Raw genomic sequence first — 16,449 nt, forward strand, 5'->3', positions numbered from 1 at the left:
CTTCAACAATGACGGATTTCTGTGATTAGGACCCACTCCCTGTGCTCTCGAGAGTCCTGGGGTAAATTAAGACAGAATGCTAGATGGACAGAATCTTAGGAGATTTTTTAAAAAAACTAAATGATGTTCCTCATCTCATGGAAATCAAGTTTGACTCAGAGGGAACTTGGGCGGTTCCTCATTTTTGGCTCTTTTGATTAGTGTTTTGAACATTTTTGTACATGTCTTTTCTTGAACATATGTCTGTGTATATAAGCACACGGGGACATAGTTAGGAATAGAATTGCTGGGTAATGTGGTATGCATATGCTCACCTTTAGGAGATATCACTAAACATTTTCCAGAGGGAGGGTACAAATTTACACTCCCATTAGCAGTATAAGGCAGCTCTGGTTATGCTAGCCAACACTAGGGGTTTTTCATACTAGCCCTTCTGGTGGGTGTGCAGCGGTGTGACACAGTCTTAGTGTGCAATTCCTGGAGGACTAATGATGTTGAACAGTGTTTCACTTGATTAAGGCTGAAGATTTTTAAAAAATCTTTTGCCCATTATTCTATTGTTCCCTTTGTGTGTGTGTGTGTGTGTGTGTGTGTGTGTTAATTTGTAGTTCTTTATTCTGGATAGAAGCCTTTTAAACTCTTCATTTTAATGTAATGTGGTTTATCAACTATGGTTGGTCCTATTTAGGAAATTCCTGCCTACTCCAAGGTGATACTTTTTTCATTCAATTCTAAAAAATGTATTGTTTTACCTTTACCATTTGAATCTACAATACATCTGAAATTGATTTTTGCGTATGGTGTGTGGTAGGATTCAAAAGGTAATTTTTCTGTGTAAATATTCACATAACCCAGCAGAATTTATTGAAAAGATCTCCTTTATCCATTTCATTACTGGATGAACTTTGACGTAAGTTGGGCGACTGTATATTCTTGGGTCTATTCTGGGTTTTATTCTGTTCAGTTATTTATTTTAATGCCAATTTCATACTTGCTTAATGATTATAGCTTTATGGTAAGTCTTAATTTCTGGTAAGTACTACATATAAATTTTACAACCAGGTTGTCAATTTCCATAGAAAAAAACTGCTGGGGTTTTGACTGGGATTGTGCTGAACCTTTATAAATCAATTTTAAATCTTTATAATGTTGAACTGTCCAACCCATGATCATGGAATACCCTCCATTTACTTAGGTCTTCCTTAATTTCTCTAAATGTTTTTCTACACATATTTCTTTAGATTTATTACTACATACTGGATTTTTAAAAATGTTCTTATAAATTATTTTCTAGTTGCTGTTATAGAGAAATCCACTGGATTTTTGTATATTTGCTTATTTCAGTTTCCTTTTATTTCTTTTAGATTTGCTACCTACACAATCATGTAGTCTGCAGGTAATGACAGTTTTATTTCTTCCTTTCCAATTCTTTGGCCTTTTATTCATTTCTCTTGACTTACTTCACTAGCTAAGATTACTGGTAAAATGGTTATTAGAAATAATAATAGTGAACATTTTTGTTTCATTTCCAATGTTAGGGAGCAAGTTATTAATATCTCACTATTCAGTACAACATTTGTTGTAGGTTGCTTCTTCTTTTATTGGAGATAATATGATGAAATATTATCTCCAATAAAAGAAGGTTCCCTTCTATTCCTAGTTTAAGAAGGGGTTTATTTCTAATTTTAATTGATTGTTGATTTTTACCAAATGCTCATTCTGTATCTATTGAGTTAATCATCTAATTTTCTCCCTTAATTCTATTAATAAGATGAATTATATTGTTAGCGTATCAAATGCTAAGCTAATCATGAATTCTTAAAATAAACACAATTTGATTGTGATGTATTATCCTTTTTATGTTGCTGAATTCACTTTAGTAATATATTGTTTTGGCCCTGGCTGGTTTAGCTCAGTGGATTGAGCGTCGGCCTGCGAGCTAAGTGTCGCTGGTTCGATCTTCCAGTCAGGGTACATCAGAGAAGGAAAACTCTGACTCCAAAAAACCTCCGCTGCCTTGCGGCATACCTCTTCAGGGGAAAGGCTAAGGGAGTAAACCCCGACAGAAAATCCGGAGCCGGAGTCCCTAAGGCGGTTTGACGTTGTAGTCAACACCGGCAACTCCTGCGGCACACCTGAAGCCAAGCTGTATTGACTCCGTCTTTCCCTTGGACCCTTCAGCTGCGAAGAGAGGGGGGGTCTGCTGCATGGGCAACAGCAGACCCTCCATATTACCCTGCCCAGGCTCTGTAGCTTCAGCGTCATCGCAAGATGTCGATTCAACACGGGAGGAGACAGATACTACCATGTCACTCCCGAGTCGGACTGCACAGCCATTCTCGGCGGTGCAGATAGACTCTTAAGAAGCTACACCATCGTCTCTCGAGACGGACGGCTGCCGACGAATATATTGTTTAGGAGATTTGCAACAATGTCATGAGAGAAATTGGTTTATAAGTTTTCCTTCATGTAATGTCTGTGTTAGATTTGGTATCAAGTTTATGCTGGTTTCATAAAATGAATCAGAAAAATTTAACTCTTTCTATGCTTTGGAAGAATTTGTTATGATCGGTATTATTCTCTTAAATGTTGAACGAATTCACCAGTAAAGCTATCTGAGCTTGGAATTTTCTTTTGAGGAAAGCTTTAAATTATAGATTCAATTTTTTTTTTTTTTTGAAAGACAGTGGACTCTTTTGACTTTTTCTTCTTGTCTCAGTTCTGGTAATTTGTGCTTTTAAAGCCATTTATTCACTCCATTTAACTGTCAAGTTTATTGGTATAAAGGTTTTGTAATATTTTTAAAATAATTTATTTGTTTGCTTATTTATTTATTTTAGGGAGAGGGGAAAGGAGAAAGAGAGGGAGAGAAACATCACTGTGTGGTTGCCTCTCACTTGCGCCCCCAACTGGGGACCTGACGTGCAACCTAGTCATGTGCCCTGACTGGGAATCGAACCAGAGACACTTGGCTCGCAGGCCAACGCTCAATCCACTGAGCCACAGCAGCCAGGGCCAAGTTTTTTGTAATTTTTAAAATTATCTTTTAAATGACTGTAGGATTGATAATAATGCCCAGCTTTTTATTCCTGATGTTGGTAGTTTGTGTTTTATTTCTCTTTATCTGTCTTGCTAAGGACTTAAATATTAATTACCTCAAAGAATAAATATTTGTCTTTGTTGATTTTTCTCCATTATAAATTTGCTTACCATTTCATTATTTTCTGTTCTTATATTTATTATTTTATTATTTAAACTTTTTTTGGATTTGATTTGTAGTTTTTTTTCTAGTGTCTTCAGATGGGAGATTAGCTAATTAATTTTTAGTCTTTCTTCTAATATGCATCTTCATCATGAAAGAAGGAAGTAAATTCCCCCCCCAGCACTTATAATGCTTTATTTTCATCATTATTTAGTTCAATATATACTAATTTCCATTTTGATTTTTCTTTATTTAATATATTATTTAGCAGTGTATGCTAATTTCAAAGTAGATGGGTACTTCCCCACTATATTTATTTTAAAATTGATTTGTAGCCAATTTTATGGTAACCAGAGAATATAGTCTAAGTAATTTCCACTTTGGATTTCTTTGAACTTGCGTTTATGATGCAGCATCTGATCTATTCTGACAAATGTTTTATGAAGCTACAACATGTTTCTTTTAGTTAGTACTTACATGGCATATGTCTTTAATTATTTTCTCCTAGTGTGTCTATTGTCCTTATCTTAAGGCATGTTTCTTTTCCCCCAGCTTTACTGAGGTATGATTGACACAGCATTTTGTCAATTTAAGGTGTACAACATGTTGATTTGATATATTTATATATTATAAAATAATTAAGGTGTGTTTCTTGTAAGCAATATATAAAGGTTTTTAAAAAGCATTTTCAGCCCTGGCTGGGGTGACTCAGTGGATTGAGCACTGACCTGTGATCCAGGGGGGTCACTGGTTCGGTTCTCAGTCCGGGCGCATGCCTGGGTTGCAGGCTGGGTACCCACTTGGGGGTATGTGAGAGGCAACCACACATTGATGTTTCTCTCCCCCTCTTCCTTCCCCTCTCTCTGAAAATAAATAAATGTTTTAAAAAATACAAAAAGCAGTTTGAAAATATGCCTTTTATTAAAATATTTAGTCCATTTTCATTTAAAGTGATATCTACATACTAAAGCTCATATGTACCATCTTTCTACTTATTTTCGATCTGACCTACCTGTTTTATAAGTAACGTCATCCTATCACATCCTAGTGTTCCTCTGGCGCCCTCTATTGACAAAGCTTCACATTGGCAACTGACAAAGGAGAAATGGATGTGCTGGAGAGGCTTGCTCCACATCCAGACAAGGGATCTCTAAGGCGGACAGGAACTGCACCTCTAAAGGTTTAGGAGCTGGAACTGATGTGATGTAACTAATTGTTGTTAGATAGGTGAGTGACAAGGTTGTCCTCTGTAGAGTGTGAGGTAAGACTGGAGAGATTGCGTATGAGCAGTTTACGATTATTTATTGTTTTAAAGTATTGTGTTAGATGCTTCCTATACAGTGCCTCTACTCTTCAAAAACATCCTGGAGAGATTAGTATTAATATTAGTATTAGTCACATTTTACAGATGAGGAGACTGAAGCTCAGAGAGGTTAAGTCACTTGCTCAATACAGCAGATGAGCAGTGGGGCCAGAATTTAGATCCTAGCCTGTTTGCCTTCAGGGCAGATACTTGCCCTAGAAATTCATACTTTAGATGATGTTTTAATGGATTTGATTGTCTTATAGGCCCCACCATGTGGATGCCTCCAGTGCAGAACCAAAGTTGGGTTTCTGAGTTTATCCTGCTTGGCTTCTCCAGTGACCCCATGTCCAACAGGATCCTCTTCGTTGCCTTCCTTCTCCTCTACCTGAGCTCATTCCTGGGCAATGGACTTATTGTCACCTTGATCTGCCTGGACATGCGCCTTCACACTCCCATGTACTTCTTCCTCTGTATGCTCTCCCTGCTGGACATGGGCTACGTCACCACCACCATGCCCCAGATGCTAGTGCATCTTCTTGCTCAGTCTCGGACCATCTCTTTTGCAGGCTGTTGGCTGCAGATGTATATGTTTAGTGCCCTGGGCCTGACTGAGAGCATTTTATTTGTAGTCATGGCTTATGACCGATACGTAGCCATCTGCTACCCACTACGTTATACTGTCATCCTCAACTGGGGCTTGTGCACACGGCTGGCAGCTGGGACCTGGACCTGTGGTTTCTTCTTCTCTCTGATCCATACTTTTCTCACCATGCGGCTGCCGTACTGTGGACCCAACGTGGTCAACCACTACTTCTGTGAAGGCCCCTCAGTACGAAGCTTGGCTTGCATGGATACCCACCTCATTGAGATTGTGGACTTCATTATCAGTGTGTTCATGGTTGTTGCCCCAATTTCCCTCATTTTGGCTTCTTACATCCGTATTGCCCAAGCCATTCTCAAGATCAAGTCCATGAAGGACCGCTGCAAGGCTTTCTCCACCTGTGCTTCCCACCTGACTGTGGTCTCATTCTTCTATGCTCCAGCCACCTACATCTACATGAGGCCCAACTCCAGCTACTCCCCAGAGCAAGACAAGCAGATCTCACTCTTTTACAATGTCTTCACGGCCCTGCTCAACCCTGTGGTCTATAGTCTGAGGAACAAGGACATGAAAGGGGCTTTTCTCAAAGTGATGGGTCGGAGTAGGGTAGCCTGGTGAACTAGGAATCAGGAGGGGCTTGAGGTATAAAGTCCATTGATGAGGCAAGGAACTGCATCTATAATGTATGTGACCAACACTGTGCATTTGAACCAACATAGTACTTGATCAGTGGAACAAATGTGGTCCATGGAACCAACATGACTGTGTTGATCAACTTGCTACATTGTGGTACAGTGACAACTCCAAACTGCAGTTCTTACAAAAGTTGATTTACTGTTCATGTTTCATGTCAGTTGTAGGTGAACTATAGCCTTCTGCCTTTGAATTTTTGGATCCACCCTGAAGGGGGAAGCCCTATCTGTAATGTGCCACTCCTAGGACAAAGAGAAAGGAACAAAAGCTGAAATACATGATGACTCTTAAAGCTTCAGCTCAGACGTGAAACACATCTCTTTGCTCACATCCTATTGGCCAAAGCAACTTAAATGGTCAAGTATTTTCTTCCCACAGAAAAGTAATGTAAGTCATGTGGCAATGGGTATAGATGTATAGCCCTCTACAGTGAGAGCAGCAAATAATGGGGATAATAATATAATCCACCACAATGGCACTGGAACCAATAGAATACATGCATAACTGGCATGAAACGTGGGAACTGTGAGTGGCATAGTACATGGACAGAGTAGAGGGCCAAGGTAATGTAAATCCAAATGACATGTAAACGATAAATATCTATAGACAACATTGAAAATAAAGCCAATGGTATGTGGAACCAATGCAGCCCACAGACCTGACTTGGTGCATGAAGCCTATGTGACTCATGGGGCTAACATGGTATACTCGGCATTATGCTGTGGAAGGACAAAGAACCCAACACTAAGTGACCAGGGTTCTGGTCTCAAGCTTGCTAACTTGTTTGGTGACTTTGGACAGTTTAATTTCTTTATCTGGACCCTACTTTACTCATCTATAACATGAACACCATAAATTTAATGTCTCTGAAATTCTGTGGCCCAGTAGGTAAACTGTGAACCCTCTGTGAACCATAAGCTGAAGAATGAAACCACAGAAGAATGAGATGCTGCATGTGCGCTGCCCATCTATAAACCATGACCGGCAGCACACATGGCTGAGACTCTCAGTCTTTCAAAGGATCTTGAAGCTCTCTAAGAATCCTGGCACGGAGCCTCAGAGTTAGCAGGGGCCTCCTGCTTTCTTCCAAGATGGTGGCGCAGAGGTTTTGGGGATCAATCAGTTCAGTTCTGGTAGTTCTTGAGCATCCATTATGACTCAGCCAGTATCAGATGCTGTAGAAACCAAGTGAGACATGTAGATGGGCCTAGAGGGTACTGTGCTGAGTGAAGTAAGTCAGACAGAGAAAGACAAATGCCAGATGGTTTCACTTATATGTGGAATCTAAAGAAAGAAAGAAAGAAAGAAAGAAACCCACAGAACAGAAACAGACTCATAGATACAGAGAACATTTGGACGGTTGTCAGATGGGAGAGGGTTGGGGAAATGGGTGATAAAGGCAAAGCTAATTAAGAAGGACAAATGGGCAGTTACAAAATAGTCCTGGGGATGTACAGTACAGCATAGGGAATATAGTCAGTAATATTGTAATAACTATGTATGGTGTCAGGTGGGTACTAGATTTATTGGTGATCACTTCATAAGTTATATAAATGTCTAAACACTGTTGTACACCTGAAACTAATATGTATAATATTGTATGTCAACTGGAATTGAAAAATAAAAAATTATTTTAAAAAATTAAAGACAAAACAAAGCAAAAAAAAAAAAAAAAAGAAATCACCCTTTTAGAGAGCTGCAAGGGATGCAGTGTTTATTCCAGGAGGATTTCCAGGTTGAGGCTATTGGGAGGGACAGTTGGTGATTATGGTGCTGAAGTTAAGATGACAAAGAGAAAGAACTGGGAACTCCATGCTTGTAACATACATATGTTTATTTGTACATAATCACCCTCTTCTTATGTCTCATTACCATTTTCAAATTATTTAACAAACATGTTACTGGAAGTTAATATTATAATGCTGAATTTGAGGAGTAATTAATATGCTCTATGATCTGCACTTGAAAGGAGAGATGTGTCTTACTAGGTAGAAATATAGTTGTTTTATCTGTTGTAAGGAAGTTTGAATGTTTATAGAGGGATACATGTGGAAGCCGAGTAGCCAAAAGTTGTATCAGTTATTCATTTATCACCTCAGTTCTAAATACATCTTTCAACACAGGCTCTGTTATAAACAACACAGTTGCCTTAAGTATTTCTCCTTGGAAGTGAGCATGATGTTAAGCTTTCTCAGAGGGCACTGGAGGAACAGGGCAGGATAAATGAGGTTTTCTGCATTTTCCAGACCGGGCCACAGGTGGCCCGAAATGCACGGTGACCTTGCAGTCTTGGTCTGGCTACCCAAGTCCCTCAGCAAGCCCTGGAGTGGCGCGCCTGCAGCTCCCTGGTGGACTCCTTCAGTAAGCCCCACAGGTGTGCGTGCAGCCTCTGTAGTCTTCAGGGTCACCATGCACTGTGGAGGCTTCCTGTCCCCATTGCCCCTCAGCATCTAACTGTATGTTCACACCGCCGTCTGCTACTTACCATCTCCCCTACCTACTCTCTGGAAGGTGGCCTATAGTTTGCAACTCCAGATCAACTCTGCTTGGCTAAACCAGTGAACTCTTCTGCAATCCTATGTGACCCGCACCTACTCCAGTAAGGTCTGAAGCCCTCCCAGGTTGGTCCTAACTTGGCTACTATCCCTTGGTCCTTGGGTACCACATAAAGTTTCCTTATATATGATAGTTTCTCTCTTAACATAGTTAACACTTGTTTATATTAAACTTCCCCTGTTTAACCTACTGAGTGGTTTCTCTCTCCTGGTTGGACTCAGAGAGCTACAGTCCCTCTTACCTTTCAAAGTTAGTTTCATGATCTCCATTTTACTGAAGAGAACTGGAGCTCAGAAAACGATGGCTCAGAGTGGCTAGGAGCCAAATCCAAAGCCTCACGGTTAGTAAATGAAGGAGGTGGGATTTCAACCCTGTCTGTTCTGTGTCTGGTCACTACCACCCACAATGTTTAACCCCTGGGCTTCCATCCATCTCATATAATCCTTTTTATACTAAGTGTCATCTCCTCCTCTTGGCAGCTCCTGTCTGAAATCTTGTTTCCTAAAATGAAGGCATATACCAAATCTGTTCACTAAATGTTCCCTTCACCTCTTTACCAAAATCCAGTATTTTCCCAGGGGGAAACACTCTTAGGTTCATTTTCCATAACCACCGGAAATATTTCCCATTCTGAAATCTAAATGGTCTGTATCCCACTCTCTTCCAGCAACTCCTGCAGTTCTCTCTTAATCCCCCCACACTGTTCTCTGGCCCAATCAAATTGCTCTGTCCTCACATCTCTTCCCATTGTACCACTGTTATCTTGATGTAGCCTGGATAGCATGATCATCTCCTATAATAGCTCTACTATCCTTACCTTCGCCCTTGTGATTCGGGAACTTGGTGCCTCCTGCCAATCTTTCTAGAAGACTCCTGCCAGCTCTCTCTCCTTTTGTCCCAACATCTCTCCTAAATCCCATCCCTTGCTACTTTCCAAAACGTGTTCAGTAAATGTCCTATAACCAGCTGGTAAATGTGAAGCCAAATATTATTATTCTTCCTTATGTAAGTTATAATCATCATAACTGTCACCTTCACTACAATCATCATTACTTCCTTATTGAGTTCCAAAGTAGTTCATTGATATCCGGCTGGATGGAATATGTGTCACCTCCACTAGGACCATCACTTTTACTGAGAACTGTGAGTTAATGAACATTCAATAATTCTGATCCTAAAAAGGCCTCATGTTAATCAAAAAGAGGCCTACACATTTTAAATTTCCTTTGTGATCAAAGGGAGAATCTGACAGTATTTCACCATGGCACCATCTCTTTGACTAACCTGTCATTGTATCTATTAGGTGATTTAGACTTTCAAATTCAAAGCCAAATTTGGAGCAGGGAAGTCTGGGATGGTTCTATGAACTCCAGGGTGTCAGAATGATGACAAAGATAAAATGAATGCCAGGAACTCCTGCCTCTTCTTTTCTTTTTTTCTCTGGTCATAGAAAAAGTGAAAGCAAAACTTAGAGAAGGTTCTGCAAAAGTCAGAAGAGGCTCCTCATGAAGGCTTCGCTTTCTGAATTAGGCTTCACTGCAGTGTTACCTGCTGTTCATGATATGATAGACACTTTGTGGTCAGTACAATTCTTGAGATTCTTTGGAGCAACTTGTCTGTGCTTCCTTTAATGTCTCAGTATAATCTAACTAGCTTATGTTAGTGAGGCCAGTCCACAGACAGGCCTGTAAGGTAGTGGACTTGCTGATCCCATGAGAGGCTCAAACAAACTGTCAAGGATGCATTTTGACCAGTTATGCTGGTAAAGCAGAAGGGTCTTGGGACTACTCTATCTGGAAGTGTTGAGGACTTTGCCATCCCTCTGTGCTCTCCTCCCACCTTCATCTGGACCTGATGCCTGAGGCCTGGACTATTACAGTAGTCTCTCAGTAGGCATCCCACTCCAGTCCTTGCTGCATACTTGGTGACCAGAATATGGCACAGAAATGAGGAAAAGAGAACAGAGCAGAGGGGAGATGTATGAAAGGCCAGGAAGAGATGAATGGAGGGCTCCACACACACTCTGAGCCTCCCTGCAAGCCATCCCAGGGCCTGGCTGAGGGCTGGGCCAGAGAAGAATGCCAGGATATCAGCATCCTGTCTGGAAGCACTTACCTCCCTCCCATTTCCCAACAACAGCAGCACAGCTCTTTCCGGTTCCAGTATCTTCTCGAGCTCAGTGACTATCCTGAACCACAAGCAACCCCTTTCCCCAACTTATACCCCATCATCTCTATCTGTATGTCTCCTACCAGTGTCTTGTTTTAGATTGTCAATGGGCTGCAGAGGAGAGTCAACTGTCTCAACTCCATAGCAACAACCTTCACTACCTTTCACTTTTCTCCCTCCTCAACCAAGGAAAACACCCAAAAAGACAAATAAAGAAGGAGAGGAAAAGGCAAAGAGACAGATCACTGTGCAGGGGGAAATCAGTGAATAGAGGACAACAGAGGTCAGGGAACAGAGCAGATAGAAGTGGGCCTGGGGGCCTGATGTGGATGGAAAGGAGGCAGAGGCTCCCAGTCAGACAGAGATGGGGATGGATAGGGAGCATCAGGCAGGTGATGCCTAGGAGAGGGACTGCATGGCTCATATCCCTGCCTCGGCTCCTCCCCTCCTTACCTGGCACTGGGCTCTGTGAGGGATGAGACAGGGACCTGCTAGGTTCTCCTTTAATATTCTGCTTCTGCTCTTCAGGGAGGACAAATCAGGCAACTTCTTAATAAGCTGGTGTGCCATGGGACTCTCCAGGCCCCCAGCAACCCTTCCAAGCCTGACACTCAAGGCCTACACATGCAAGCTCCCTGAATCCTTCAACCCAAGCCTTCTTTCACTTTCTGCCTGTGTATGTCCTTACATCTGGAGTGAGTCTCTCGTAGGCAGTGTATAGGTGAGTCTTGTTTTTTTCTTTTAATCCAGTCAACATTCTATATCTTTTGATTGAAGAATTTAGTCCAGTTACATTTAAAGTAATTATTGATAAGTATGTACTTATTGCCATTTGTTCATTGTTTTCTGGCTGTTTTTTAGCTCCTCTGTCCATTTCTTCTTCTCTTTCTCTTTTACTTTGTGGTTTGATGACTCTCCTTTAGCAGCATGCTTGAATTCTTTTTGCATTATCTTTTCTGTATCTACTACAGGTTTTTGCTTGGTGGTTACTAATGCCTCAGTTTCTTCATCTGCATAAAAAGAATAACAATATTTACCTCTAAGTTGTTATAAAACATAATAAGTATATATAAAGCACTTAGTGACTGCCATATAGAAAGAGATCAATAAAGTCAGTTATTATTTAGACACAATGAATATTGTGAAATACATTTTAAAGATATGGAAATTAAATCCCAAGGAAATGAGGTGACTTTTCCAAAGACACGGAAGGTCAGTGATGCATTTAAGCCTTAAACACAGTTCTTTTTGAGTCCTTTCCTCATGTTCCCAGTAGTCAAATTAATGCTAAAGTTGTTTTTACTAGATATCTCCCTCATCCTGGCTCCTCATTCAGTCCAATGACTTTGGTGAAGGTGTTGACGGTGTGGACAGAGATCAGGGACACTGCAGAGAGTCATAACCCATGGTTTATTGAGTACCCTCACTCAATCTGATTAACTTGAGGAAACCTTTTTTTACATTCTTATTCCAGAGACTGTGGATGATATGGTTGTTAAAAGACAGAAATGACACTGTAGAATCGGGTTACCTTCTTGTCATCCTCTGGGGAGGCTTCAGAGCCAGGTCTCATGTACATAAACATGCATGGACTACAGAATATGGTGACCATGAGGATGTGTGAGGAACAGGTGGAGAAGGCCTTGATTTACCCCTTGAGTGAATCTTGAGAATAGACATGAAGATTCAAACATGTGAAACCAGGATGAGGAATAATGGGATCAGGAACAAGATGAAGCTCAAGATAAAAATCCACTTGGTCATTAAGGGATGCATCTGCACAGGCCATCTTCAAGACAGCAGGAATTTCACACACACACACAAAAGTGGTTGACCTAATTGGGACCACAGTGGGGCAGACTCACTGCACAGACTATGTATAAAATGGAACTGGTGAAATCACAAAGGGCAGAGCTGACTGCCAGAAAAACACACAGAGGGTGGCTCCTCTTGGCTCCGTAGTGGAGTGGATAGCATATTGCAACATATCTGTCATAGGCCATAGCTGCAAAAACCCAGGTCTTGGTGATGCCCAAAGTCAGAAAAACATAATCTGGACTACACACTGAACACAGGAGATGGTTTTATTCTTGCTTACTAGAGGGACCAGCATCTGGGGCACAATGGTGTTGGGCATAGCTGAGAAGTACATGGGCTAAGGAAAAAGTTCATGAGTGTGGGGATGTGTGCATCCACTCTGATCAGGGTAATAATATGCCCATTTCCATGACTGTAATAAAGTAGATGAAGAGGAAGAAAGGATCTAGTCATTCCTGGGATTTCTGGAGAAGCCCAGGAGAATAAACTCAATTACTCTGTAGAGCTGTGATTTCTCCAGTCTTGCTATGCATGACCTTCCTTCTGAGGAAAGAAGAGGAAAAATTCCTGAATTCCTTGAAATCTCAATGCAAAAACACCATGTGAGATCCACAGATGGCATCTCAGAGCTAAACAAGCAAACCAAGATATTCGCCTCCAAGCTCAGGGAACATTCTATCCAAATTGGCCTAACATTGCTCCAGGTACTTAGGGACTCTACAAATATTTGCTGGTTTTTCTAACTAACTAGCCCTGATATAATTCCATGGGCCCTGAGAAAGGAACTGTACACAGAAGAGGGCTTATTTTGAAGAACACACAAACACACACACTCACACACACACCCCATAAACCAAAGCAAGGAGGCTAAGGAAATACAAAATGTTTTATAGTAAACCAGAAACTTCTAGAGCTCTCTGTAATTCCTAGTTATTCTTTCAAATATCAAAACTAATAGGTGCTGCAAAGTTTAGTGTTAATGTGAAACAAAAACCCTAGCTTCTCCTCTTGGTCTGCTTTCTCTCTGATGATGTACCTTGGAAAACCCATGCACCGTACATTTTCAGGGAAAAGGGGGGATTTCAAATAAACTTTTGGGGGAACAGAAATATTTCTCCTAGAACTTTTATCCCCTCATCCCCACCTTTCCAGTTCTACCTGCACTGGTTACAACTATAAAAAATAAGTTGACATGTAAAGATGACCAGAGGCTCAAGAATTGAAACCTAAAGCAAACTACTATGTTACTGGCATTTTCTCAAGAAAATGAGAATTTGGTGCCATGTGTCTGGAAGCTTTTCTAAAAACTAGTAAGGACTTCTTCACAGCCATATTACCCATAAGAGAGAGTTGAGTGATGGGTGAAAATGGATCTTCGCTTTGATCTGGACTCAGTTGTTGATCTTACCTTGGCAGGCCTGAACAATAGAACTGTTACTGACCAATCTTCTTGTCTTAATTCTTTTGCTGGTCCCTAAATTACTGCAACAGAATTCTAACAGGTGGATATGCATCCTTTCCAGACCCCAAAGAAGGAAATGGTCATTTATAAAATGACACCCTATAGAACGTATTATAGACATAATCTCATTAGGTTATCATCACAGACGTTGAGGTCAGCATCACTATTTTCACTTCATAAAATCAGCCATCCAAAGTCAGAGAGTAGGTGATAGAGTCAAGACCCAAACTCCAAGTCCCGTGTTCTTACCACCATGTTAAGCTGAAATGTGTCTCTCTCTCACACTATCAAATTTTATGAAGAGTTTAACAAGTCACCAAACACAAAATAGGTCTCTTTAGGCGGCATTGTGAGATAAAACTAACCTGTGTATTAACACTTTCAGAGGGCAGAGAGTGCATATTGTGCAGCATTAAAAATTGTCAGGTTTTTTTTCCATAGAGAATCCCAAGGTCTTGGATCAGAACTTCAATATATGAGGTATTGTACTAATAATAAAAAGACAGATAGCTACCTATTTGGGTTAGAATAACATCACATAAATCCACGGACAGGACTCAAATGGATGAGAAAAATGATATTATCTCATTATAACTCATGTTATAGGCAGTGTGCAATACTATGGGAGTTAGCAGGATCTAAATTTGGTTACAACCTAGGCTTTAAGTACTAGTGTATGCTAATAAATCTGAAATATCTCTCCATCCAGTGTCGCTGGTTCAATCTTCCAGTCAGGGCACATCAGAGAAGGAAAACTCTGACTCCAAAAAACCTCCGCTGCCTTGCGGCATACCTCTTCAGGGGAAAGGCTAAGGGAGTAAACCCCGACAGAAAATCCAGAGCCGGAGTCCCTAAGGCGGTTTGACGTTGTAGTCAACACCAGCAACTCCTGCGGCGCACCTGAAGCCAAGCTGTATTGACTCCGTCTTTCCCTTGGATCCTTCAGCTGCGAAGAGAGGGGGGGGGGGGGGTCTGCTGCATGGGCAACAGCAGACCCTCCATATCACCCTGTCCAGGCTCTGTAGCTTCAGCTTCACTGGAGAGGACACTCCAGCAACATCACAAGATGTCGATTCAACACGGGAGGAGACAGATACCGTGTCACTCCCGAGTCGGACTGCACAGCCATTCTCGGCGGTGCAGATAGACTCTTAAGAAGCTACACCATCGTCTCTCGAGATGGACGGCTGCCAACGATGACGATCTCTCCATCCTATATTTCTTAATTCATCTATCCAATTGCCTACTTGACACTTATCTTCATTTGAATATCTAATAGAAATATTAGAACTAACAGTTTCTAAAAGTAAATTTCCATTCCCCTGTAAACATGCTCCACTCCCAGTCTTCCTCAACTCAGTTAATGGCAATTCCATCTTTTGATGTGGCTAAGGTTAAAAAGAAAACCTCAAAGTCTCTTTCTCCCACATCCCACATCCCACATGCAAATATTGCCAGTCCCCTCTAAAAAATACCCCTCCAAAAAGTTCCCTTCTCATCTACACTATTACTACTCTGGTTTAAACCGTTATCTTCTCTTACCAGGAATATTGTAATATCCCTCACTAGTTTCATACCTTTCATTCTCTTCCTCCATAGTCTATTCTTAGCACAATAATTAGAATGATTCTATTACAGTTTAAACACTATGCAAATCCTCTTATCAAAACATGCCAGTTGCTTCTCCCAGTGCTCAGAAGAAAAGCCAGAGTCCTGATGAGGGCTCTAAGGTCCCTCCTCATCTCTCCAACCTTATATCCTACTTCTCACCTCCCACTCCAGCCATACAGTCTTTTTCTGCTCCTCATTCAAGGCATGCTCTACCCCAGGGGTTTTCAGTTACTGTTTCCACTTCCAGAAAGTCTCTTCCCCCAGATACCTTTGTGGTTCACACTGTCACCTCCTTCAAGTATGTGCTCAAATGTCATTTTCTCAGGGAGGAGTTGAGTCTTTCCTAACCATTTTGTTTAAAACCAAAATATCTCATACTACATATCTCTGTCCCCTGTTTTATCTTTCTTCGTGGTAGCTAACATCTTCTAATGTACTGTATAATTTTTCCAATGATCCATCACAAGGATGCAGGAATTTTTACCTTTTTTGTTCATTGTATATCTCTTGATTCTGCAACAGTGCCTGGCATATGGTAGGCATTATAAATGAATGAACTGAATCCGAGCTGGACCTCTGAAGAGTAAAGCCCCTGTTGTTACTTATGATGGAACTATCCTTGGTGCTGAAATTGGCTTCCTAAGGAGCTAACTATTGTGTTGACTAATTCTGGAGATTTCCTTTGAATTTACATAGCATTCAACAGACTTCTAAACTGTTGAAAGCAATCCAGACCATTTACAATACATTAACTATAATCATCCTGCAATGGCACCACAAAATCAGCACCTATTGTTAACTGCATCTTACAGCTTGAGAAAACAGGTATTTATTAAAGTTAAGCAAGGAGCCCAAGGGCTTTCAACAGCACTGCTTTTAATTCTTTGACCTACAATTTAAAAGGGAAAATGACAAGCTAGAGTTTGTCTATATGGAGAATATATATATATATATATATATATATATATATATATCCAATAAAATACTTGTGAAACCATGTTATTTAAGGAACAGTGGAAGAGATTAAAAAA

General features: G+C 40.8%; 1 protein-coding gene across 1 annotated transcript; it reads left to right on the plus strand.

The window, feature by feature from the left end:
* Window positions 1-4,779: 4,779 nt before the first annotated feature.
* On the plus strand, window positions 4,780-5,727 carry LOC150014731 (olfactory receptor 2A12-like). Its single transcript, XM_090271587.1, has one exon. The coding sequence runs from the start codon at window positions 4,780-4,782 to the stop codon at window positions 5,725-5,727; it is 948 nt and encodes a 315-aa protein (XP_090127713.1).
* Window positions 5,728-16,449: the final 10,722 nt, after the last annotated feature.

Source organism: Furipterus horrens, unplaced genomic scaffold (assembly GCF_987537825.1).
Source record: "Furipterus horrens unplaced genomic scaffold, mFurHor1.1.pri manual_scaffold_3, whole genome shotgun sequence".
Taxonomy (NCBI): domain Eukaryota; kingdom Metazoa; phylum Chordata; class Mammalia; order Chiroptera; family Furipteridae; genus Furipterus; species Furipterus horrens.